General features: G+C 33.0%; 4 protein-coding genes and 1 long non-coding RNA gene across 7 annotated transcripts; all 5 read left to right on the forward strand.

Annotated features, from left to right (window-relative positions):
* The first annotated feature begins 1,356 nt into the window (after positions 1-1,356).
* On the forward strand, positions 1,357-5,314 carry LOC105435799. Of its 2 annotated transcripts, XR_969746.2 has the most exons (3): positions 1,359-1,643; positions 4,513-4,663; positions 4,966-5,314. It is a non-coding gene; the product is annotated as an uncharacterized LOC105435799 (long non-coding RNA). The 2 variants fall into 2 exon arrangements; XR_004217822.1 differs by lacking the exon at positions 4,966-5,314 and having other exon boundaries at positions 1,357-1,643; positions 4,513-4,861.
* Positions 5,315-8,123: 2,809 nt separating this feature from the next.
* LOC101214891 (lysosomal Pro-X carboxypeptidase) lies at positions 8,124-11,565 on the forward strand. Its single transcript, XM_011658745.2, has 9 exons — positions 8,124-8,522; positions 8,602-8,788; positions 8,875-9,008; positions 9,088-9,200; positions 9,313-9,556; positions 10,206-10,355; positions 10,479-10,558; positions 10,646-10,695; positions 11,163-11,565. Exons 1-9 carry the CDS (start codon positions 8,124-8,126, stop codon positions 11,297-11,299), a joined length of 1,494 nt encoding a protein of 497 aa, XP_011657047.2. The 3' UTR covers positions 11,300-11,565.
* A 979-nt stretch (positions 11,566-12,544) lies between these two features.
* On the forward strand, positions 12,545-15,896 carry LOC101215127 (lysosomal Pro-X carboxypeptidase). The gene is made up of 9 exons (XM_004145777.3): positions 12,545-13,009; positions 13,110-13,296; positions 13,428-13,561; positions 13,645-13,757; positions 13,858-14,098; positions 14,903-15,055; positions 15,184-15,263; positions 15,350-15,399; positions 15,610-15,896. The coding sequence occupies exons 1-9, from the start codon at positions 12,629-12,631 to the stop codon at positions 15,744-15,746; spliced, it is 1,476 nt and encodes a 491-aa protein (XP_004145825.1). The 5' UTR covers positions 12,545-12,628; the 3' UTR covers positions 15,747-15,896.
* A 485-nt stretch (positions 15,897-16,381) lies between these two features.
* On the forward strand, positions 16,382-20,038 carry LOC101222253 (lysosomal Pro-X carboxypeptidase). The gene is made up of 9 exons (XM_004145722.3): positions 16,382-16,919; positions 17,010-17,196; positions 17,284-17,417; positions 17,494-17,606; positions 17,700-17,943; positions 18,321-18,473; positions 18,886-18,965; positions 19,301-19,350; positions 19,460-20,038. Exons 1-9 carry the CDS (start codon positions 16,524-16,526, stop codon positions 19,600-19,602), a joined length of 1,500 nt encoding a protein of 499 aa, XP_004145770.1. The 5' UTR covers positions 16,382-16,523; the 3' UTR covers positions 19,603-20,038.
* Positions 20,039-23,250: 3,212 nt separating this feature from the next.
* Positions 23,251-26,335, forward strand: LOC101222490. 2 transcript variants are annotated; one of them, XM_031886554.1, is made up of 8 exons: positions 23,251-23,550; positions 23,708-23,792; positions 23,883-23,941; positions 24,013-24,207; positions 25,063-25,134; positions 25,413-25,591; positions 25,698-25,816; positions 25,951-26,335. In XM_031886554.1, exons 1-7 carry the CDS (start codon positions 23,401-23,403, stop codon positions 25,813-25,815), a joined length of 858 nt encoding a protein of 285 aa, XP_031742414.1. In that variant the 5' UTR covers positions 23,251-23,400; the 3' UTR covers position 25,816; positions 25,951-26,335. The 2 variants fall into 2 exon arrangements, with proteins under 2 accessions (XP_031742414.1, XP_004145771.1); XM_004145723.3 differs by having other exon boundaries at positions 23,254-23,550; positions 23,752-23,792; positions 23,878-23,941.
* Positions 26,336-26,624: the final 289 nt, after the last annotated feature.

Below are 26,624 nucleotides of genomic sequence, written 5' to 3' on the forward strand. Positions count from 1 at the left end.
GTATAATAATTAATAATACGTCTTGTTATATATGTAACTAAAATAAGTGTCTAACATAGGTATTCGGATGATGTTGGATTATCGATCTAACAAATGTTGAACATGAACATGTTAACTATCAAACTAAATAAGCTAAGTATTGAACCAACTCAATCCAAATTACCAACACCCAATGCAAATTTGTAAAAATGGTGATCAAATCGTTAGGATATTTTGTTCAGAACTTTAATCAAACATAAACAGAGCATTCAATTCATTCAAAACAATAATCGAATTGATCAGTAAAAGATAAAAACTTCAACAAAAGGATTGAACCATCTTAGGCTAAACTTGGGTGGATTGATCGAATCATTAGTTTCTTCTTCGTTTATGAGAATCAAATAACAAGTCTGACAAATATTGAACTCATCCGCTAAATTTTTCGATCATTTCTCATCCCTTTCTCCCTCTAATAAAAAACAAGTACTGTTGGATTTTTCTTGAACCTCGAGTTAGTGAATGCATCCATATGTTTGGAATCATTTACAAAAATAAAAATGAATTCGAATATATACTTCTCAAAATTTCTAAATTAGAATCGAAGGTAAGATAGGCAAAAGAGATTAGGTTAAAGTAGAATACCATGAAATACTTCACTGGTTTCTTAGCCAATGTTGAAAAACAAAGACAAGAACTGTGAGAGTCGCCGTTTCTGCCAATTGAAGAAGAAAAAGGGTCGACTTCCTCCATTGCGTCTAAAATGTGTCTACCATTGAGCTTGATGTCTATTACACACTTACCTTCCTCCTAGATAGCACACCACTCGTCCATTAAGTAGAATATGCTATTAATATCGACAATATACAATCCTTTAAAATGAGACATGATTATTAAGTGTATGTATTTGTCAAGATCGACAAGCACAACTAATTTCATTCATAACCGATCATATATGGTTGAGAAAGAAAACATTGGTATATATCACCATATCATATCATGTATTCATATTTAATTTTTTTTCTCCTTTAAATTGTTAAATACTATTTTAAAACATTAAATTTAAATTTTTAACATTTTCAACTTTGCACGACTTCGTTACAAGTAGTTCTAAAAAGTTCAAATTATACAATATGTACTATTGTTTAGTGAAAGAAATAACACGTGTATAAAATTATATTGTTTTCTAGGTTTAGATTATAATTAAAATTAACAAAATAAAGATGTTAATTTTTGAATTATTATTTTAGGAAATACTTATATCCATATCGATTTGAGTAGGTACAAAAATAGTCCATAATCTTATTTACTTAATGTAACTATTTTCAAAATGTGGAATAGAGATTTGAATTACATATTTGATCCGAGTTGATTTGTGCTTATTTTGAGTCTTAAGTTTCTTAAAACCTGGGATTAAACTGTATCTTATGTTAAAAGGGTAGCCTAAATTTCATTTTTCCAAAACAAAGATTACGAAAACCGGTGTGATTTTAAATACAAGTTCGCGCGCTAGCCCTAGCCGCATCCCCGCTATTTTCCCCCATCTCTCTCAATTCTTCTTTGTCTCTCAACTATTTGCGATTCTTTCTCCTTAATTTCCAGGTTACTGAAGGATTCGAAGCGGTTTGCCATCACTTTTTGGGCATTTTTAAGCTGCCATTCCATGGGTACATTCTCTCTACTTTTGAGCTTGTTTTTTAGTATTTTGGTTATTTTGGAGTAGAATAAATCTGGGTAGGAATGCTTTTTTGTGGATTTTTTTGTTAGACATTTCGAATTTGAATTGTGAGGTAGATTGGCGTGACATTTCTTGAGTTCATATGCGATTTGGGGCTGTTTCCTTTGTTTTTTGGGTTGTGCTTGTATGATGAGTTCCAAAACTAAAAGAGCTCGATCCGCACTTTCCTCGGAAGGGGCTTTCAATCGCCATAAATTTATTAGTAAGGATGCTGCCGATCGGTATAGGAAACTTGTTGTTAAGAGTAGTGTTATACCGGAAAGGGGATTGGCTCCGTGCGAAGTTCATCAACCCCAACTATTTCAGAATATTATGCAACGGGGTTGGTCTGATTTTGTGAAACAGCCTGAGCCGGCAGTGCTTTCCATTGTTCGTGAATTTTATGCTAATATGGTTGAGGGCAGTTCTCGATCGTTTGTACGTGGTCGTCAGGTTTCCTTCGACTATGGCACAATCAATCGGTACTATCACTTACCTAACTTTGAGCGTGATGAATATGATATCTACGCTAGTGAACATGTGGATGTTCACCAGATCATTCGTGAGCTCTGCCAACCTGGAGCTGAATGGGTTATTAATCCAGGCGAGCCAATTAGATTTAAATCTTCAAACTTGACTGTTTCTAACCAAGTGTGGCACAAATTTATCTGTGCTAAGTTACTTCCTGTGGCTCATACGAGTAGTGTCACGAAAGAGAGGGCGATTCTTCTTTACGCTATTGCCACTAAGAGGTCTGTGGATGTTGGTAAAGTCATTCAGAAGTCCTTATGCAACATCCGTAAGAGTGGCATGACTGGAGGACTTGGTCATTCATCTCTAATTACAGCCTTGTGTAGGAATGAAGGCGTCGTGTGGAACGAAAAGGAGGAGTTGGTTGACCCTAAGCCCATCATGGATAAGAGTTTTATTATGGAAATTCCTGGTTGGAGTTTTGAGCCCATGGGTGCAGGCCACTGTGATGAGACTGCTGGCACAAGCCACTGCAATAAGACGACCGATGCAGGCCACAATGATGAGCCAAGTGACCAGGATGAGGCAGAACCCATTCGAGAGGTACGGCAAACCCTGACCATAGATCTTCCTAGGCAGACACAAAGGCCTCTATCCCTTGACGAGCAAATTCGACGATTGGAACGTCGTGTTCGCAGCTACCATAGACGCTCAGAGGAAAGATTCGATCATCTCTACAAGTGTTTGTTTGCTCTGCATGATCGTGGAGTCATGCATGTGTTTCCCCCTCGCATGCAACCATATGTATCTTCAGATGATGATTCCTGAGACTTCATTTCTTACGGAGCAGTGTTGTTTACCCCTAGTCATGTTGTTTGTACTCTTTATTTTGTAATTACTTTGATCTATTCTTACTCCATTAAAGGTAGTGTAAAGTTTGAGGAGTGGTTAGCTCTATTGTGCATGGAATTTAGTTATCACTAATACAGATTCGTTGAATGCAATTTTTGATATCTTGGGTTTTTTGATATTGATGCTGCATTATTTTTCTGATTATGGCAGAATTTATTATTGATTCAGGTTGGATTTAAATTTTTCCTTGGACTCCCTTGCCATATTGTGGATGGTCTTGCCTACTTTTGGTTTAGAAAGCTTAGAACTAGGTTATATAGTCCAACTTTTGTTATGACTTTGAAATGATTTAGAAACTGATTAGAAGGTTAATTGAAACGATAGTGATGTTACACTTCAGAGAAGTTGCTTTATTAATTCTCTATATCTCTTTGTGTTGTTGTGCCATTTGCGAGTGAAGTGTCATATAGATAATTCTATGTATCTCCATAGTCAGTGAGGTATGTGTTGTTTCTCTCCTTTCATCTCTTTGTTTCTATCAATCATTTGCAAAACAGAAGTTGGAAAGATCAATTTTGTTAAAGTACATCAAGAGAGTCTGTAACTTTCCTCTGCCAACATATTTTCATTTCAGCCATTATATATGACCTACTTTTTCTCACTAATATACCTTACCTTTGATTTTCATTAGAAAAACATTAATATACTTTTGATTTTCATTAGAAAAACATTAATATACATTGATTTAAAAAGAATGATTGATGCAATTTTGCCTCAATTATATTAGGTTCTATGTTTCATTGAATATTTTGATGATTTTTGTTTGAAATATTTAAACATATGCAACTAAGGTGAACATGATAGATCGAAAAACTGAGTTTACTGAACCAAAAGTGATCAGTTGGAGATAAGGAGAGGTTCAGTCGATGTTAGTTAAAAAATTCCAAACTGAAACATTTTAAAAAAAATTCAAAGATTTAAAATGGTCAATTTGTACTTCTTCATGGTAGAAGTTGATTTGATAAAAAAACTAACTCCGACTTATTGAAGTAGATGAAATTGAGTGAGGAGATTATAGAAATTCAAGCTCAAGTTTGAGGGAGTGGCATTGTGATGTCATACGCAAAACCAAGCAGCCCTGGTAGGTAACACTGTAACGTAACACTTAGGATATGTTTGGCCATGGAGTATGTGCATCATACAGTCTATTGCAATGGCAATGATTGATGATGCTTTGAATGTCAAAAGGGTATGGTGGAAACATATCATCTCTATGTTTTGAAAGCTTTTTATTGCCATTTATCATCTCTAGGTCCAAATGGTATGGAGGAACACCATACAATCCACAATCCAGATATATAGCTTGTGTCTTGGAGGATTTTCATTTATCAGAATGACATTACTTTTTAGTTTGTTTGACACCATAAAGAAAAAAAAATCTAAAAGGAAATTAATGGTCGAGTTTTTTACTCTCACTGATACATTGATTTCTGTAGGATCTCATTGCTAGGACATCTTAAAGGCACATGAAACTGATCCTGAATGGTTAGTGACACAGAGAAAGACTGAGGTTGGCATCGTAAAGGTTGGATCAGCAAGTATTATGCAGATTTGGAAAAGTACAAACAATAGAAATCACACTCAAAGGTGATTGAAGACATTCTTTTTCCATTACAGTGTCTATACAAAAGGAAATAAAAAGCATTGTGAACTTGCAATATGAGCTATCGTTAGAGAATTTGAATTTGTAACCACCCATGGTAGAATGAGAAATAATAGATCCTCTTCTTGTATCTTATACCCACACCGAAAGTTTCAATTAATAAAGTCGACGCTTTCGTACTACTACTGTTATGCCTTTTCATTTTCTTTAAACGTCTGATGACACTATTCTAGTGATGATTGAACTTTAAGGAATTCAATCTTTACTAAAGAATGAAACTTCGCAGGTAAAGACTCCTTGGTCGAAGAGAGAGAAAGAAAGGAGGAGAAAAGATGAAACATTTCTCACCTTCCATGGAAAGGTGCTAACACTTGGTGTAACGGACATACTTGTCCAAGGTGTGTTTACCTATGGCCGTATGCTCCGAGTAGCCCCAATTTATATTGTCTTTATGTCTTATACATAGTTTAGTTAGTTACTTTCAATTTCAAGTCGATATGCTTGGGTGTGACATTTCGGCATTTTCATATGCAAGCCTACCAGAACTGAAAATCTTCAAAATGTACTAGGCATACCTGTTGAATCACTGTTCAAGTCTTGTCGTACTTTTTGCAATCTATGCTTTCTTATTGCAATTGACAGTCTTCAAAGCTTGTTTTAACAACGTTTTCAATCAATTTAATTCTCTTTCACGTTTTCTAAAATATTTTTCCAAAGACGTGAGGGGAGGTTGAACCGTGTGTTAAATTTGTCCGTGACTTGCAGATTTTGATCGACTGACTTGTTCGTCGAGTTAGAAAAAGTGCCGCACAATCGCTTGCATCGTGTTTAAAGGGTTGTGATTGTGACACTTGACAGTCTAACTTACGAAGAATGCAACTATACCAATTTGTTTGATCATTATTGGTTACGTAGCATATTCACCTTCCTTTTCTTAAACATTTTAATTCTTCTTGTTTGTGTGCAATAAAAAGTGAGATTTAGAGATGAATACATCTCATTATCCTTCTCTTAATGGAAAACGTCAAAAAAAAATAATGCTTGTAGACCTTTTACACTATTTAAATATTTCAATATAGGTTGTCAACTATAAGACAAACATATACATTTTAACATTAGTTTATAATTAAATCATACAATTAGATGATTTCACAGCCACCCACAAATGTCATAATTAAACAAGTCTTTACACATACTCTTTAAATAAATTTGTAATATGAACCGGGCGGTCGTCTCAAAGTACTCAACTATATCAAAATATGTAACGCAGTCAAGGTTCTTACAACAAATGGCCATGTGTGAAGACCTTCTTAACGTTATCTCTCTTAATGACTATTTACTATCGTGGAGTTAGGCTGCTCGGAAGTTTGTTAACCTTTTGTTCGACAGTTCTAAACCTCTTACCGAAATCTCATTTTTCATCGATCAAGTTACATTTTATGTCTAATAGTTGGACAATTTTCTTTTTTATTGATATTCATAGTTTGAACCGACATTCAAATGAAAGATAATTTTCCTACTTTATGTTCTCCTTATTCTAAGTTGTTTAGTTCTCTTATTTCTGTTGTTGATGTTATTTGTTTCTTAAACTTAAATATAATTAAATTACAAGGATAATCATAATTTAAGCGAACGTTTCAAAATAAAAATCGACGAAGAATAGTATTCAATTTTTTTTTTTGTTAGTTAGAACTTGAATTTAAATTATTATATTAACTTTAATAAGTTGGGAATATGTTAGCAATAACATAAAATAATTAATAAGAAAGTTCCATGCATTTTAAAATTCCAAATCTCTTCAATTTCTTTTATTAACTATTCAATTAAAAGAGATTTAATGTGAAGAGATTAGAGAACTTGTCTGGAAGATTTAAAAAACACATTTGGTAATAATACCTTTGAGTTTTTCTTTTATGTATTTATTATTAATAATTAATAAATTAATTATTTATAGACGATATTAATTCAATTATTAGTTTTACAATTTAAAATTAATTGTCAATGGTATATTTTGTTAATATATATGAATTAAAGAAGGAACCTGATTGTTCAAAATATTTTTCGTGAATTCTACCAAATATTAATATAAAACAATAAGATATAGACATATGTTGACAAATTATTGTGAAGAGAAATTTCATATAGATTTTGTTATTAATTATAACGATAAATTTATATTGTATTATTGTTCACTTTCTACTTATTTTTTTTTAAAAAAAATGTCAAAGTCTTAAAATAGTTTTCAAATTTTTTGTTTTAGAATTGAAAATTATTGTAAATTTTGGTTTGAAAATATATTGGTTTATTTTAGTCTGTTTAAAAATAACTTAAAATTGAAAATTATTATAAATATTTTTAAAATTGAAAATTATTGTAAATTATGAAAGTGTTTGAAAATATTAATATTTATAAAATATAACAAGATTTGACGTAAAATTGAGTAATGTAAAATTTTGTATATCAATATAAAACAAAGGCATTATTAAAGACCGTTTTCTTAGACTATTTATGAAATCGTAATTTCGGTTGGAGTTGATGAAAGAGAAGTTCGACGCAAATCCAATGGGCAGAGTGTCAACGGCATTCACCATATGTATTTATTTCCCATTTTTAATTTCAAATACAAACAAAAGTAAACAAACGATTGCTGAATTTGAAGAAACTTCAGCTTCCTTCCCTTTTGGTTTCTGTTTGTTTCTTCCGAAAAGCATATATTCAACCTTTTCATTTTCTTCATTTTTAAATATCCACACTCTTGCTTCTTCTTCTTCTTGTTCATATTCGTTGAAGGGGAGATAATATCAAGGTCTAATTTCTGTCTCTTCTCAATTCTTATTCTTTTTGTCCATTTCATATATTCCATCCAATTACTTTTATCAAATGATTAAATTTATCCAAACTCATAAACTTAAGCTTTTAGCTTGAATGACTGATTTAAGATTATATCAAAATGGGTTTATCTTCGAACTCTACTTGCCTTCATGGGTGAAGTTAAGTTTTTAGGTCTATTGGGATTAAGATTAAGGAGTTGAATTCAACCAATTTATAAATATATATATAAAAATCCAATCCATATTACATCATTCTCCATTGGGTTTGGTTTATATGTGGAATGATTTCCGAAGTCTCCATTTATAATTGGTCAGATTATCCTTGGGTTGCATTGATTTGGTCATACATATATTTCTCCCAATACACTTGAATAATTGGAATGCTATTACTTTTTCCAACGCATTTCGCTTTCTTTAACAACAGACGTTTCTTTAATGCCAAAAAAATTGTCTCCTCAATTTATTATATTTCTATCTAGTAACTATCTGTTTATGTTGTGTAATCATATACTCCAATTTTTTTTAGAAATTGAAATTAATTTTTTGTTATATAAGGCTTTCTTTGCAACAAATGACAAAGCATGAAACATTTTTCATAAATAGTCAATCAGCCATGAGGTTTCCTATGTTTTCTTCCCCATGGATTCCTTTATTACTTTTTGTTTTTTCAACCTCTGTTGTTACTTCTTTGCAGCATAATAGATTCCCAAGGCTTAGTCCTGTTGGTGAAAAGTTTCTGCATCATTCTCGAGTTTTGAATTCGCTTCCTTTGGATGATTTCAAGACTTATTATTACAATCAAACACTTGATCATTTCAATTATAGACCTGAAAGCTACACAACATTCCCTCAAAGATATATAATCAACTTCAAGTATTGGGGTGGCCCGAATTCGAGTGCACCAATTTTTGCTTACTTGGGTGCTGAAGCACCAATAGATGATGATTTAGATTTTATTGGGTTTATGACTGATAATGCCATTCAGTTTAATGCTCTTTTAATTTATATTGAGGTGAAGTTTAACTCAAACAAGTTTTCTAGTTTATATTTTAGAGTTACTAAAGTCTAAAGACCGTTTGTCATCTTAACAGCATCGGTACTATGGAAAATCAATTCCATTTAGATCAAGAGACGAAGCATTGGGAAATGCAAGCACTCTTGGATACTTTAATTCAGCACAAGCAATAGCTGATTATGCTGCCATTCTTATACATGTGAAAAAGGAATTTCATGCTAATTATTCTCCTGTAATTGTTATTGGTGGATCATATGGAGGAAGTAAGTGGTTTAGCAGTAAAAAGACACAAATTCTTTAACTTACATCCAATATTTAACATGTCATGTATGTACTATCTATTTTTCAGTGTTGGCTTCATGGTTCCGTCTTAAATACCCTCATGTAGCACTAGGAGCTCTTGCATCTTCAGCTCCAATTCTTTATTTCGACGATATCACACCACAGGATGGATACTATTCTGTGGTCACCAAGGATTTTAGAGTAAGATTTTGAAAGTTTTACAACCCTTTCTTTTTAAATCAGTTCTTTATGTTTTAAAATAAAAATATGTGGATTGTAGGGTCTCAGTGAAACTTGCTATGAAACTATTAAGAAATCGTGGTCTGAGATTGAAACAGTTGCTTATCAGCCGAATGGTCTCTCCATTCTCGACCAAGAGTTCAAAACATGCCGGTAACAAATTGTGTCTCTTCTCCAAAATTCAAGTTATACATTGTTGTACTTACAATCTGTTTGTTTCGTTTTGTCTGCTTTGTTTTTGCCTTCTTCTATTCATCTTTTCTAGTCCTTTAAGAGGATACTTTGAGTTGGAAGACTACTTGTGGTCCATGTATGCCAGTGCAGCCCAATATAACCATCCGCCTAAATATCCAGTCACGAGGATATGTGATGCCATCGATGGAACTTATTCTGTGAATGGAACACTTAGCAAAATAGCTGCAGGTGTATTTGCTTTCAGAGGGAGTGTATCCTGTTATATTAACGAGCCCAGAAATGAAACAGAAACTGATGTAGGATGGAGATGGCAGGTACTTTTTACTTATATTTTTTCTGATAGTAAATTGATCACCGGAAAATTTAACTCACATTTTTAGCCTTCCTTTAGTCAAAATTCTAAGTTTTAGCCTCAAGACTTGTGTCTTCGTTGAATCATATATAGGAGGCTTACACCTCTCATAAAGAAGCTTACCCCTTTGTGGAAAAACGTTGAGGCTTAAAATCTACATGCCTCGTCTAATGATTAGAAAAATAATAATGACTTGCCTAGCTTCTCAAGAAAAATATTAAGGTTTGAGATGTGACAGTTTGAATTAGGACTACTTTTACTGTTGTGAAGGCAAGAATTTATATTATAAATCAATCCTAGTAATGATAATAGTAGTGGTAGTGATAAATATTTCTTTTATAATTTTTTATTTTGTGTAATTTGTGGGGGTGCATTTTCTCATTTTCTGTTCACTTTTATATTGACAATCATGTTTACCAGTAATTGGTAGTGCCAATTTAGAAGTTTTAGAATATTTTTTATTACGCCTCATACCGCCTTGGCTCTTCAAAAGGTAAAGCCTCAAGGCTACCTTTAGGAGTTTAACATTGGGATTCTCTTTTGTAATACTTTGTGCGATCAATGAAATATTATTTTTTTTCCTACACTGAAGAGCTTGATCTTGTACTTAGTCATGCAGTGAGATGGTGATGCCAATAGGTTCAGATGATGATATGTTTCCACCATCCCCTTTTGACCTTCAAAGCGTCATCAATTATTGCAATAGACTTTATGGTGTTCCTCCCAGGCCCCATTGGGCTACCACCTACTATGGAGGCCATGTATGCATTTCAATCTCTCCCCTCTCTTTTTTAATAGGAAACTCTACTAGTTTGTTTGAACAAAAGTTTTTCCTTATCTACATACAATGAAGTTTGCTGTCTTTCTAAATTTTTAAACTGTAGGATATACGACTCGTCCTTCAGAGATTCGGTAGCAATATAATTTTTTCCAATGGACTCAAAGACCCTTACAGTATTGCCGGGTAAACAAAGCAGAAACCCTCATTTATAAACAGATGAAGATGATTGGTTTGGCTTGGCCTTAAGTATTTGTCTTTCTCTGACTCCAGGGTATTGCACAACATATCAGACAGTCTCCTTGCGGTGTATACAACAAATGGTAATACATTCGTCTCTATGTTTTGAAAGCTTTTCATTCTCATTTATGCCAATTGAGATATATAGCTTTTGTGTTTTGGAGGGTTATAGTTGATTGGTTTTACCATCTGCCTTTGTTTTTTCTTTCCCATTGATTCACAATTAAAACATCATTGCCATACTGTAACAGTATAACACTAGCAATAATTGTTAATAGTTATATTACAATGACATTACTTTTGAGTTTGTTTGGCACCAAAAAAAAAAAACCACAGGAAGTTTTCATATAAAGAAAAATGAGTCAACTTATATATAAATATAGCAAAATGTCTCTGTCTATTAGTATCTATCATTGTCTATCATTGGTAGACTAAAACTTTTTGCTATATTTAAAAATATTTCCAAACATATTTTCGATTAAAAACAATTCTAGAGGGAAATCGATGGAGGAGTTTTATTATTCTCACTGATACATTTTAATTTCTGTAGGATCTCACTGCTTGGACATTTTAAAGGCACATGAAACTGATCCTGAATGGTTAGTGAGACAGAGAAAGACTGAGGTTGGTATCATTAAAGGATGGATCAGCGAGTATTATGCAGATTTGAAGAAGTACAAACAATAGAAATCACACTCAAAGGTGATTGAAGACATTCTAGTTTGTAAAGAATACCTTTTCTGCTCCTTAGCACTATTATACAATATCCACACGACACAAAAGGGAATGAAAAAGTATGATGAACTTGTAATATGAGCTATCCGTTTGACAATATGAACTTGTAACGACCCATCGTAGAATGAGAAATAAAAGATTCTTGCTATATTTTCTATCCTCTTTGTAAGCTTCTTGCTTCTGATTAATAAAGTTGACGCTCTCGTGCTCTGCTTTTACATTTTCTTTATATGTCTGAAGGCACTGTTCTAGAGCTTATTAGATCATACATGAAGAGATTGTGATTTTAGAACAAAGGCAACATTTGATGAGCTTTGACATACTCAAAAGAAAAAATAAAATTGATTAACAAAAAAGAAAAATGAATGGAAACTGTAGTAGTAAGTTGTCGTCATCACATATGCCTTTTTCTTCTTGGTGTCCAAATTTCAAGGGTCAGCTTCACTTCTGGTTTCTAGTTAACAATACAAGTTTTTCATTTTCTGTATTATTCATTAAACAGGCACAACATCTTTTTTTTTGGTTCAACGAAACCAACCATCAACTTTTAAGATGCTAACTAGTGCAACTAAGCTATGCTTGGATCGACAAACACGTGCACTGTTGCTTCATGATATCTAATTGTCTTATGAATGCAGCATAATCATGGAGGAGAAGGAATCAAGGTTGAATTTCTCTCTTTTAAGTCTTTTTCTTACATTGAATTCATTTAGTGTTCATACAAACTATTTATGAAGCCATCCAATTGTTTTCCTGTTAAAATAATAACAACAACAACAACTATAGCATTTTGATTAGTCATAATGTTGAACCATTTATAAAAGACTATTCTAATTTCTATTCATATTGCATCATTGTCCATTTGTTTGTATGAATAATAGTATAGTTTGTGAAGTTTCCAATTGCAATGGTCAATTTTATATTGATTTACATGGATTTGGTATACATATTTCTCCAATTTCTCAAACTTATATGAGAAGATTAGTCTCTTTAAGTATGCTAATATCACTTCCACACATTTCACTTTCATCTGGGCTGCCAATGGCCAATCTTTAATAAGAAGAGGACCACATAAATTTTTGCCAAGACTTTCTATTGCACAAACTTGGTCTCACCTACTAACTATATTAATATCTGATCACAATTAATTGTAAGTTGAAGCCTGTTTCTCAACCGTTTGATAATTATCATTTTTTGGTTAGATTAAGATTAAGCTTTCTTTGCAATAAGTGACAAAGCTTGAAAAATTATCATAACAGCCATTCTGGCATAAGGTTTCCAATGTTTTCTTCCCCATGGCTTCCATTTCTACTTTTATTTCTTTCAAACTCTGTCACTGCTTTCCAGTTTAGAATCCCAAGGCTTAGTCCTATTGGTGAAAAGTTTCTGCATCATTCTAAAGCTTTGGAATTACCTCCTTCTGATGATTTTAAGACATTTTATTTCAATCAAACTCTTGATCATTTCAACTATAGGCCTGAAAGCTACACAACATTTCCTCAAAGATATATAATCAACTTCAAGTACTGGGGCGGTGCAAATTCAAGTGCTCCAATTCTTGCTTACTTGGGTCCTGAAGCACCAATAGATTCTGCTATGAATGTTATTGGGTTTATGACAGATAACGCTGTCAAGTTCAATGCTCTTCTAGTATATATTGAGGTATATTCCAACTCACACCAGCCTGCGGTCTTTAATCCATTTTCGTTGTTATAGAGTCTTGATAAGTAGTTATGCTCTCAAATCTATGCCATCTTGCCAGCATAGGTACTATGGAAAATCAATACCATTTGGATCAAGGAAAGAAGCACTAAGAAATGCAAGCACTCTTGGATATTTTAACTCAGCACAAGCATTAGCGGATTATGCAGCTATTCTTATTCATGTAAAAAAGGAGTTTAGTGCTAAGTATTCTCCTGTGATCGTTATCGGTGGATCATATGGAGGAAGTGAGTAGTTTATCCTTCAAAGTCCTCGTACTTCTTAATATCGATTACCTAACAAGACATTATCATTCAAAGTTCCCATACTTCTTAATATCGATTACGTAACAAGACATGTATATACCTTTTGTTTACAGTGTTGGCTACATGGTTTCGTCTTAAATATCCTCATGTGGCACTAGGAGCTCTTGCTTCTTCAGCTCCAATTCTTTACTTCAACGATATCACACCAGAAAATGGATACTATGTTATTGTCACCAAGGATTTTAGAGTCAGATGCTAAATCCTTCATCCCTTCCTTGTTTCATGGTTAGCTTTTTTGTTTTGGAACTAATATGCAAACTGAATTGGCAGGAAGTCAGCCAGACTTGCTATGAAAGTATAAGGGAGTCGTGGTCTGAAATAGAAACAGTTGCCTCTCAATCCAATGGCCTTTCTGTTCTCGACAAAGTGTTCAAAACATGCAGGTAGTGAAATCGCGACTCTTGTTTAAATTCAATGAAGTACATTGACTTAACATGTTTTGTTTTGTTTCTATTTTTCATTTCTCCTCTGTTCATTTTCTAGTCCTTTAAGAAGTTCCACACAGCTGGAAAACTACTTGTGGTTCATGTATGCAAGTGCTGCCCAATACAACCACCCCTCCAGATATCCAGTCAACAGGATCTGTGATGCCATTGATCAAACTTATTCCAATGGAACACTCGGCAAAATAGCTGCAGGTGTATTTGCTTATAGAGGAGAACTCTCTTGTTATATTAATGAGCCCATAAATACAACTGAAACTACCGTTGGCTGGCAATGGCAGGTAAGGTTTCTTAACATGTGAGCCCTCTGGTTCACATGTCTACTTTTTTTACACTGAATTGATCGACTAGATAACTCACTATTACTACTAATTTGATTACATGGAGAAGGAAAGGAAACTTTGTCCTGTAGGTTTGATGGGTAGAAAACCAGCATATATGGAGAGTTGTATTGGACCTCCTTCACCTTCTACATTGACTTGTCTTGTTAGAGAAGTGCTAGGATACCTCCTAACAAGGAAACGCCCAAGAACACACAGGAAACTCAAAAGCACTCAATTATGGAAATATATAGAAATGTGTTGTAATATTAAGAAAAGTAACAAGATAACCTAGCCTTTTGAGAGGGTTAGTCTTTCCCAAATTTCCTAAAGAAAATCTCATAAAGTTCCCCCCCGCTCTCAACCCACCCTCTCTCTACTTACTATCTAATTACCAATATATCCCTTCTAATAACCATAGTAATGATCCTAATATTTTTTCTAAGGGGGTCTTACAAGAAGATGCAAAATAGGAAATAGGTTTTCCTAATCTCTATTTCCATCTTCTTTATGGAAGGAAAAAAAAACATTGACATTATTTTGAAAATTAGTTTTTATGTTCTATTGCACATCAGTTTTGAAGATGAAAAAAACAATTCTAAAACAAAATCTCAGCTCATTCTTAATCTGGATATGATTGATAACACAAGAATGGCTTGTTTTTTCTTTTGACAAAGCCAATCAAATTACATATGGATCTCAAAGTATACAGTACTGAAGATCATGATTTGTTTATATACTGAAAAAGCTTCTTCTTATACTCAGCGATGCAGTGAGATGGTGATGCCAATAAGCACAGGCAATGATACCATGTTTCCATCAGAAACGTTTGATCACGAAAGCTTCAGCATTTACTGCAATCAATTATACGGTGTTACCCCTAGGCCTCACTGGGTTACCACTTATTATGGAGGCCATGTATGCATTTTAACTATTTTCTTTTCAACACAACGATCCACTTTTTTGTTGGAAAAAAAATGATTTCCTTATCTGTAAGAATTACTTACTTAATTCTGTTTTGTTTTCTTTCTAAATTCAAAACGCAGGATATACATCTCATTCTTCACAGATTTGCAAGCAACATTATTTTTTCCAATGGACTCAAAGATCCTTACAGTATTGGCGGGTAAACACGATAGGAATCCATATTTATAACAAATAAAAGGATTACTTTTAACTTGGCCTTGACTGTATCTCTCTTTTTGACTTTAGAGTATTACACAATATTTCAGACAGTCTCCTAGCAGTGTATACAGCTAATGGTAATGCCTTGACCTCAATTTGTTATGCAAGTTTATCATATTCATACTATTCCTGTTTTATAACTTTTTGTGTCTAGGATTTTAATCCATTGGCTTTACTTATTGACTTTTTAGTTTGTTTGCCACAAAAAAGAACAGTAGAAAAAATGTAGCAGGAAATTTAGGCGGGCATCGGATTTTGTTCTAACTAATACATTTTGAATTATGCAGGATCTCATTGCTTAGACATCCTAACTGCAAATAGAATGGATCCGGAATGGCTGGTTACACAAAGGAAGACTGAGGTTGGTATCATTAAAGAATGGATCGATGAGTATTATGCAGATTTGGCAAACTACAAAAAATAGAAAACATCGATGGCAAACGAAAGGAGTTCTAGTTTTAAACAATAATTTTCTTGCTCTTTTTCATTGTACAGTACTTACACAAAAGAGAATGAAAAGCATGATATGTTGTGATTCTATCAAAGAATAAGAAATAAAATATTCTTACTGTCCGTTGTGCTGTGTTTTCTGTCTTCTCTTTAAGCTTCTAGCACATTTGATGCTATCAAGATCTTAAGATTTTCTTTAAGGATCTTAAGGTTACAATTTTTTCTTTTACTTTATTTGTCTGAAGACACTTTCTAAAACTAAATGGAACCAACAAACTGAGAATCTTGAACTGGTTTTAGAACAAGATAAGTAAAAGTTTGACGAGGGACCACAATTGTATTGCACATTTGGAAATGATGCTGTTGAGAGTGTCTTTTTCTGGCACTTGAAGCATGTTATGCTGATGAAAGCTCTATTTCTCTACTGCAATCAAATCAAGTCAACAATTTCACCGTGGTGCTGGCGGTCAGTGGATGATTCGTGCATCCAAATTTTAATGGACACCAAGGAGAGATAAAATGGTTATTTGTTTTTTAACCTTCTAACTTCCTAATCCCTTAAAATAAGAGGTAATACTTCAATGGAAAATTTTGATTGTACTCCCCAGTTACTATTAGTGACAAGTTGTGACTATTTGATCAAAAGTAAGTTAGAAAATCAGAACAAACTTGAGGGGAACTTTTTGTTATATAAAGGAGCTCTTTGTTTGAGAAAACTAAGGCCAAGCATTACCAAAGTAAACATCCTACCATGAGTTTTCCCATGTTTTCATCATCCCCATGGCTTCCTTTTATACTTTTCATCCTTTCAAACTGTGTTACTGCTACACAGTATAGAATCCCAAGGCTGAGTCCAATTGGCAGAACGTTTCTGCATAATGCTGAAGCTATACCTTCATCTATTTCAGATGATTTCAAGACATTTTATTATAATCAAACATTGGATCACTTCAACTATAGGCCTGAGAGCTACACATGCTTCCCTCATAGATATATAATCAATTTTAAGTATTGGGGTGGAGCAAATTCTAGCGCTCCGATTCTTGCCTACTTGGGCGCTGAAGGTCCACTAGAAGGAGATTTGAACGCTATAGGGTTCATGACTGATAATGCTGCTCGATTTGATGCTCTTCTTGTTTATATCGAGGTAACGACTTCCATGAATTCATTTAGTCCATATGCTTTAGAATTTTAACATAATATTTTTTTGATCTAACACTTATTGTTTTCTTGTTAGCATCGATATTATGGGAAATCGATGCCTTTTGGATCAAGAGAAGAGGCACTTAAGAACGCAAGCACTCTAGGCTATTTCAGCTCAGCTCAAGCAATAGCAGATTATGCAGCTGTTCTTATACATTTAAAACAGAAGTATCATGCTAAAGATTCTCCTGTAATTGTTCTTGGTGGATCATATGGAGGAAGTAAGTAACTTATCATTCAAAATCTCCAAACTCTATTGCATCCTTTTATGTATATAATTGCATAACACATATATATTATGTATACAGTGTTGGCTGCATGGTTCCGTCTTAAATATCCTCATGTGGCACTAGGAGCTCTTGCATCTTCGGCTCCAATTCTTTACTTCGAAGATATCACACCACATAATGGATACTATTCTATCGCCACCAAAGATTTTAGAGTAAGATCCTAGAATCATGCATCATCTATTTCATCTTGTAATGTTTTGAAAAACAAAAATGTGACTGCGTTTGCAGGAAGTTAGCGAGACTTGCTATGAAACTATTCGAGATTCATGGTCCAAAATTGAAATAATTGGTTCTAAGCCTAATGGACTTTCCATTCTTAGCAAAGAGTTCAAAACATGCAGGTATTTGAATGATTTCCCCTATCCAAATTTAGTGAAGTTAAGAAAATCTGTACTTTTCATATCATTTGTTTTGTTCTCTTTCCTTGTTTTTAGTCCTTTGAATAGTTCCTCTCAACTGGAAGACTATTTGTGGTCTATGTATGCTGGTGCAGCCCAATACAACCACCCACCAAGATATCCAGTCACTAGAATCTGTGGTGGCATTGATGGAGCTTCTCCTGGAAGTGGAATTATTAGCAAAGTAGCTGCAGGTGTATTTGCTTATAAAGGAAATCTATCCTGCTACAACATTGGGCCGAGAAGCGAAACTGAAACGGACGTAGGGTGGAGATGGCAGGTAAATCTTTCTTCAAAATATCGATATATGAGTAATAAACCGGGAAATCCTATTCAATTTATGGAAGTTGTTATTAGTGAGATTACATGAAAGGAAATTAATGGAGCTTTGTAGTACAGATTTAGCAAGAGAAAAGCATGTTAAAATTTGTCTCAGACCTCCTTTGCAACAGAGATCTACTTGTCTTATCATAGGAGATGTAAAATAGGATTCATTAATCATTATATGCCCTTCTTTTTATTCATTCTCTTAGTACTTTTTACTTTTGATTTCTACATCTATGAATGCTGGTGAATCAAAATATTTCGGTTGAGTTTGAAACTTAGTAGTGAAGATTATGATTGTTTCTGCACTGAAGAAGCTTCTGTGTGTTCCAGAGATGCAGTGAGATGGTGATGCCATTGAGCACAACCAATGATACTATGTTTCCTCCAATCACTTTTGACCTTAAAAGCTTTGTAGATTACTGCTATCAGTTATACGGCGTTTCTTCGCGGCCTCACTGGGTCACCACCTATTATGGAGGCAATGTATGCACTTCGACCATCTCTCTTTTTTTTCTGTGGATATAGGTCCCCTTTGATAACTATTTTATCTTTTGTTTTCTGCTTTTGAAAATTATAATTGTTTCTTACAAGTTTCTCGTTAGTTTCACTTTTGAAAACACATTGTTTGAATTCCAAGCCAAATTTAAAAAACAATTCAAAATTTTTTAAAACTACAAATTTTAGTTTTCAAATTTTGGCTTGGTTATTGGAGACATTTTACAAAGTAGGCAATGAAGCGAGGAAGCTATAAGTAAACGGTAGAATTAGGGCTTATAAGTTTCATTTTAAAGAAAGAAAACAATAAACAAAATGGCTATCAAATGCATTGAAAACAAATTTATTGCAAAAATGGCTTTAATTTCTCCCCTCTTTCTTATCTCCATTCAAATTGCAGGACATAAAACTCATCCTTCAGAGATTTGGCAGCAATATCATTTTCTCTAATGGACTCAGAGATCCTTATAGCAGTGGCGGGTAAATAAAATCAAGAGCATGGTGGAAATGATTTTAAAATAGTTAAAGTCATTTTTTTCATCTTCAAAATCATTCACAAACATATCTTTAATAATTCAAAACCAAGTACTATTAAAGATTAAAGATCAATTTAGTACTTGGTTTACACTTAGCTTAACGTTCATACAATCAAATTTGAGTTTTGAACGATTAAAAAACATATTTAGAAACAATCTTAAACATAGAAAAAGTGATTTTAACTATTTCAAAATTACTCTCGATCATGTCATGACACATGAAGAAGAACCAATTTTACATGCTTAATCTCTCATTTCTCTCCTTATGTATGACTACAGAGTATTGCAAAACTTATCTGACAGTCTTCTTGCAGTTCATACACCCAAAGGTAACAATCTTCTTCTGTTTTGTTTTCAGTTTCGTTTTTGTCTTTCCCCATTGATTCATAGTCATAAATTCTTTCTTCTTTTTAAGATGATTTGTTTTGGATATTTCAGGATCCCATTGTTTGGACATTTTACGAGCAAACGAAACCGATCCTCAATGGCTAGTGAAACAAAGAGAGACAGAGGTTAGAATCATTGAAGGATGGATCAGCAAGTACTATGCTGATCTTGAAAAATCCAAAAAAATAAATTAAAATATATATATACAAAATGGTGATGAAGGGACAGATTTTACTTTTGAAAGAAGGTTATTTTTGCTTATCTTCATCACCATCAAACAAATCCAATAAAAATGATATGAAAATCCTGACATGTATGCCACTAGAGATAAATTTATGAACTTGTATTGTATTGGCTTCATCAAAGATTGTGAAAAATCCCTTTAATTCTTAATAATTGGTCCTGTCTTAATTTATTCCCTATTTAGAACAACATAAGAAAATGATGGTGTTGAAAGCATCCTTCGCTTAACACTTGAAAAAAATGAACCACAAGCAAGTCAACCATTCCACTGGTTTTAATGGGTGCCTCTACTCAGTGGATGACTCATAAATCCAAATTGGGTGCCGGCTTACTATTTGTTAAATCACTTATTGAACACCAAAAAAGAGATGTGATTTCCTTTTTTTAGTGATCATATGAAATGAAGAACAAAGCAATTAATTAATATTGGTAGAGGAAAGTGTTGAACTACAGCTACTCCCATAAACACAACTATCAGTGGATCAACACTCACTTTGCCTAGAAGCTGCTTTCTCTTATGTATAGATAGTCCTTTTTTTCCCAAGTGTAATTTATTTTCCTTCCAAACAACTTTGCATCTCAAATATTCTCAGTAATGTTAAAAAAAAAAAAAAGGTTCCCAAAGGAAATGTTTTTGAAGTTGATTATATCCTCACATAGTGCTCTTCCAACAGCATGCAAGAGATCATTATTGCAGTGCTCCACTGGAGAGCAGAAGTTAAAGTTTTATTTTTTCTTATAATGTTGTAGTTCAACCCACTTCATTCTGTCCTAGAGTTGGCTTACACACTAGGTACCTTCTAAGAACCCATAAACCATCATCTCAAAGAATATTGTGTATATTGTCAGTCTGAATGTAGCCCATTCTTTATCATTTCAAATCATCAACATGCCTCTACGAGTGAAAGATAACTTGGGGAGGGGTATGGAAGTTTTGTCGTTTGTTTTAAAAATACTTTTAGTTTTTCAAAAGAAACATATTGCCCTTTGATTTTTTTAAAAAACGTTTTGAAATTATGCTTAAGTTTAAATTTGTTAGAAACTTAGATTGAAATTTGAAATTTGAAATTAGAACTTGAATGTGTTAGTTATTCGAAACAGTGTATTAGTGTATTAGTATTCAAGTCTCAAATTATGTTACAGGTCACCACCACAATGTAAAGTCTTGGTTTTTGTTCAACATTCTAACCGTTTTCAAATTTTATTCAAAGGGCTAGGGTAATATTGTGACTTTGAAAGAGTAGCAATATCTTTTAAATAAATGACAAAGTTCAAGAGTATTTTATGTAGCTTAGATGTAATATTATACACACATTTGTATGAGAACGAGTGTATCATTTCATGTCACGAACATGTGGCAAGCTTTCTATTTGTAAATGGGTTGTTAATGGTTTGTTCCATATAATGATTTCGACAGACTTCATCAAATAATACGTTCAAAAAATTCTTAATAACATTCCATAATAATAACAATTTGATTGGGTAAACAACTCAAGAGAGAAATGATTCAAAGATTTATATAAAAAAAGGTATCCCTTCATGACTTTGTTATTTGAAACATATCAAACCAACAAACTTTCTCCACGCAACTATTTAAAGCGACAATTGGCTTTCAGCATTAATTAAATCACTTTTTTAAACACTTAGACATGACAAGCAAAAGTGTGTCAAGAAAGTGATTTGGGCACATGCTTTCTTTGGAAAATAAGAGGATGAGAGAATGTTATTAATGATTTGACAAAGTTTGAGAAGTTGGAAGGCAGAAATATACTAACAAACTCTCATTTGTTGGGACCAAAAACTTGTTGTATTGTTAAAGGCAATGATGGCTTTCACATACCACGCTTCCCATTCACTCAAATTTTGGCCCAACCCTTTTGCTGCCCCCACAAACTAAGGTTCATAATGTTTGATCAATATCTCTCCATTTGCTTTTATTCATCTTCTTTTCCTTTTTCTAAATGAATTTTTTGACTACTTGAATTGTGTTCTCGTTAGATTCTTCACTTAAAATGTTATTACCTCGAATTTTAATTATTTGACCCAAAAAGAAGATAGGCTAAATTACAAAGAAAAAAAAATCTATTAATTTTGATGTGTCGAAAATACTCATAAACTTTCAAAAGTTTCAAAATGTTCTTAAAACTTTCGAAAATGGTTAAAAAATACTCTTATAGTTAGTTTTGGATGGACACCATTAAAGTTTTATTTCAAAATACCCATGAACTATGGAAACGTTTCAAAAATACCTTTGAGCTTAAAAAAATACAATGATTCATATAATTTTCACCCACACCCAAATTAATCACCCTTCGTTTTTCAATTAAGTTATGCATTTTAATCCCAAGATCCTACGATTCATTGTGATTGCAGAACGAATGTAAACAACAACAAACGTAATCAACTAAAACCCATTTTTCAAATTAACATTTATAGATTATGATTCATGTGGCGTAAACGTCCCTACTTAAAATGGAATTGGTAACCTATCGAAATGGTTTTATAGGTAAATAAAACTCACTTTCAAATTAACAGGAATGAAATACCCTAAAAGAAAATAAGGATGACCTTAATTATTAGCGTAAAGGTGCAACCTACTAATTTTTTCTTTTTATATAAGATGTATAGCTTAGTTCACAATACATATTTCACAAATGTTCCAATGGACATATATTTCACTACTAGATTATCTCTTAATTTTAGAACAAAATTAACCTTATGCTCATTCTCTTTTAATAAAGTTTCTAATTTTTTACCATTTAATTATATTAAAAAATCAACTGAAAATTATATATATTGTAACTATTATTAGTTTATGCATATCATATTATTCAATTTATATGGTATTTATATCCTTCATTTAAGAGATTTTGCTGATTAAATATATTTTTCATTTTATTTTTGTTATTAATTATACACCTTCCTTTTCTACGTTTCTCAACTAGGCATTCTTCTTTGGTTTCAAGATATATTTGCGTTTGTGAAAAGATCACCAATATAACATAGTATATATTGAAAAAAGTTACAATTATAATAAATTAGATTTAATTAAAAAAGTTATCAAGAATATAACACATTATATATTTGAGAAATGTACTATAACAAAATAATTAAATACCCATTGCATAGCATAATACATTACCGAACACATTAAAATTATGTAATTAAAAAAGTGCAAAAAGTATCGTCACTTAAAAAAAGGAATAGTTGCAAATTTAGCAATTAGATTCAAAATAATTAAGTATATAAAAACATTTTAAAAAATTTGCAAATATAACAAAATTTGTCAAATTTTATCGATGATACAAGTTTATCATTAATAGACCACATTGTAACAAGTCTATCAACGATATAAGTTTATTGGCGATAGTTTTACTATATTTACAATTTAAAAAAAAAGGTGGTACATCCTAATTATTATTCTTAATTAACGTGAGAAGACCAAGAGAGAAAAAATTGTTATTGGGCTAGCTCAAAGTGTCAGAACTTCTGTACTTGGCCCAATATGAATCCATAAGTGGGCCAACAGTCGTTACTGTTGGGCTTAGTTGGACAAGGCCCATAGTTAACAATTCGGGATTACGCGACGAATCAACATCCAGCCACCGGTAGTAACTCAGAAGCATCAACGTTCCATTCCATTTCCAGCGGAGTTCGGAGATGACCGTACAGTTCTCCGATTAGGGTTCATTTGTCTGTTTTGCATTTGAAGGGGAAAAAACTAATTGAGAAGCCGATTGATCAGAGACATGTTTGGATTGAAGCGATTAGTGCCTCATGCTTGCTCGATACGAGCTTCTTTAACAATGCAGCTCTCTGTTTACGAGGATAAATTCCTTGTTTTTCCTTCGCAGCATTTAGCTCAGCTAACTTCCAATCGATTCCTCGACATTTATCAGGTACCTTGATTGCTTTTAGACCACTATTAGGGTTTTCTTCTTCTTTGGTTGATTTTGGGACGGAGAATTTTACTTTTGCTGGTTGAAAGATACCCAATTATGTATAGCCCACAAATCCGACATGAATTTATTAAAATGATTGTGTTCGGGTACACAGGGGTGGTGTTTTAGATTAAGATTGATTTTTTCGGGTGTTTGCAGCTTGGAAATAAAACAGCCATTGAGAAAGAGCGCGCTCGGCTGTAAGTTTCAGTACTATGTTAGCGGCAAATTTTTATTGAGCCCGATAATTATCAGCAAGCTTTGTTGATTTAAATTGTGACCCAGTGCAGATGAAATTAATAGAGGATACTTTGCCGATATGTCAGAGCTAAAGCAACATGGTGGAAAGGTAAGACGAGATCGTTTTAAATGTAGTATAATCTGTTTTATTGGATTTTTAACTTAACGTTGATTTTGAAGATTGCAGCTGCTAACAAGATTCTAATTCCGGCTATGGCTGCTGTAAAATTTCCGGAGTTTGAAGTGAGTTATTCTGATGGTAAAACGTTGAAGCTACCGATTAAATCTGATGTGAATGTGATTGAAGGCAATAGTTCGCCATCGGGCTTGCCAATGGCCACGTTACTTTGTCTTTCTTTCAGAGCTAACTCCCAGGTGAGTTTTGGTTTTATTATAGTTGGTTGTGTTGGTTTTGATAGATAGAACATGGAGGAGTCTATAATAATCTATAATGTACTAGCAAACATTGACATTGATGTACTCTGAGCATTACTATTTTTTCATTTCATTGATGAAAAGTTTACTAGCAAACATGAACTTTATCATATCAATAATTGGGATTTAAGATTAATGTCATTTTCCATTCCCAGTTCTTATTCCTATCAGAGAAATTTGAATATTCGGTAACCTTGAAATTGGATAAAATACAATTGTACGCACACTAGTAGCCTAGTGGCTGCCAAGTTGCCAACATTTGAATCGATGGCCTAAAAGCTATTCCTTTTGAATTAAATCTTAGTGATTGGGTGCTACGAATTTACCAAGTTAATGAAGAGCAGGAGAGTTCATTGTTTTCCTTCTCTTCACTTTTTCATGAAAAATATTTTCTCTGTTAAAAAATGATCTTGTTCCATTTTCTTTGTCTACTTGCATAGTTGCAAGCACTAAAATAAGATTGCCTACTTCATATTCAAATTTTGATGCTGTTTGGGTATGGAATTAAAAAGTTCCCACACTTTTTTAAACTACAGTTTGTTCTTTAAAATAGAAAACTTATTTATACAGTTGAATAATCTATAACAGTGAAAGATTCTTTACTTAGCCCAATACAAACTGTTCCTTAGAAAATAGCGCCTTTATTTCCATATTTTACTTCCTTTTAATGAAAAATTGGAACGGAAAACTTTCATCAGACTTAGTCAGGTGGGCTTGCATATCATTTGTTTGATCAAAGAAAAGGTGCACTTTGGTGCTATCAATAATCATCATATCTTCCTTTTACCTTTACAGGCCATGATTGATTCTTGGAGTGCCTCTTTTCTCAATGCCTTTTCTAGTTCAAACAATGTCCAGTTATATGAGGTAAAGTAACTGCATATTATAATTGGTCCATTGGTTGCTAATTTTCTATTGGAATTTAATACTTAAGCCTCCTTATTAGGTTGCAGTTCCTTTTCCATGTATTTTGATGATACTTCAGACCTGTTGCTTTACTAATCACTTATAAGATTGGGACTGATCAGCCTTTCTAGAACTGAGTCGAGTCCATAATGCAATGATTTTGTTTGCCAGCTGAACGCTAATGGTGTAATGCATACATGAATTCCAACCCAGCTCTAACTAGAACTTTCATTTGTAAGGTTTCATTTATAGATTCGTGGTTCTTATGTCGAAATCCAATTAAGAAACTGCTTCTTCGGCTAATGAGGAAATCTAGTGGCAATGCACAAAATGATTCACTTCAGAGGCAGATTGTATACTCATTTGGCGACCATTATTACTTCAGAAAGGAGCTAAAAATACTAAATCTTCTCACTGGGTATAAGTTACTTCATCTTTTTGTATTTTCTCGTTTGCCATCTAGATTAACCAATGAACTTAAAAGTCCGTACAATTGTTCTTTGTGAAAATCTTTACTTGCTTAGGTATGTATTCCTGGTTGATAAACTTGGTAGAATAAGATGGCAAGGCTTTGGATTGGCAACTCAAGAGGAGGTGTCATCTCTTCTTTCATGTGCATCACTTCTTTTGGAAGAGAAATGAGGTAACTGACAATTTATCTTTTCCTAACCCATTTCATTTTTAGCAAACATGGAAAATTCTCTCTGTTTCTTAATATCCACATCAGTATGGTTAAAATAAAAAAGAATTAATTTTATCTTTTCAATGCATTTTCAGCAATTATCCTCCATAAAATGATTCCCCTCCAGAAGTTCTGTTCTAGGGCGATGCAGGAAAAGTTACCAAGCAATAGTATCAATGAATAAAGATATGAGTTTGAAATGCTGTGAATTAAAACCAAGATTTTGTGGGAGCTTAGTTTCTTGAAAATGAGCAATATCAGTTGACGAGATGACTGTTTTGTTTTGTTTTTTCCCCAACAATTGTGGCTAGCTAGAAGTTGAATTATCAATTTTTGTAATGGTAGTTGACCTCTTATTGAGGTCTTTTTTGTTACATAAATTTATGCTCTTTTTTGTATTTGTTGGTGTATGGGGTAAAGAGAGTTATTATAAGTCTTACGTTATTATAGTTGAATTATAATAGTTTGTGTTTGGGTGTATATTATTTTAGTCCGAGAAGGAAATAGAAAATATTGTTGCAAATTATAAAAAAATGATGAATGTTAAATAGTAGCAAATAGCTATAGTAAGAGGATTTTGAAATAGTATTTATTCTAGCTAATTAGGATTTCTTAAATAGTATTTATTGTAGTTAGATGTGGTTATTATAGTATGACATAATCATTATCCTAACCGGCCTCGTTATTTTCAAGGTTTTCTTTAGAAAGCCATTCAAGATTTACAATTTAAAAGTCAAACTTCAAATGCTAATGTTAGGTTCACCAACAT

Source organism: Cucumis sativus, chromosome 6, assembly GCF_000004075.3.
Source record: "Cucumis sativus cultivar 9930 chromosome 6, Cucumber_9930_V3, whole genome shotgun sequence".
Lineage (NCBI taxonomy): Eukaryota > Viridiplantae > Streptophyta > Magnoliopsida > Cucurbitales > Cucurbitaceae > Cucumis > Cucumis sativus.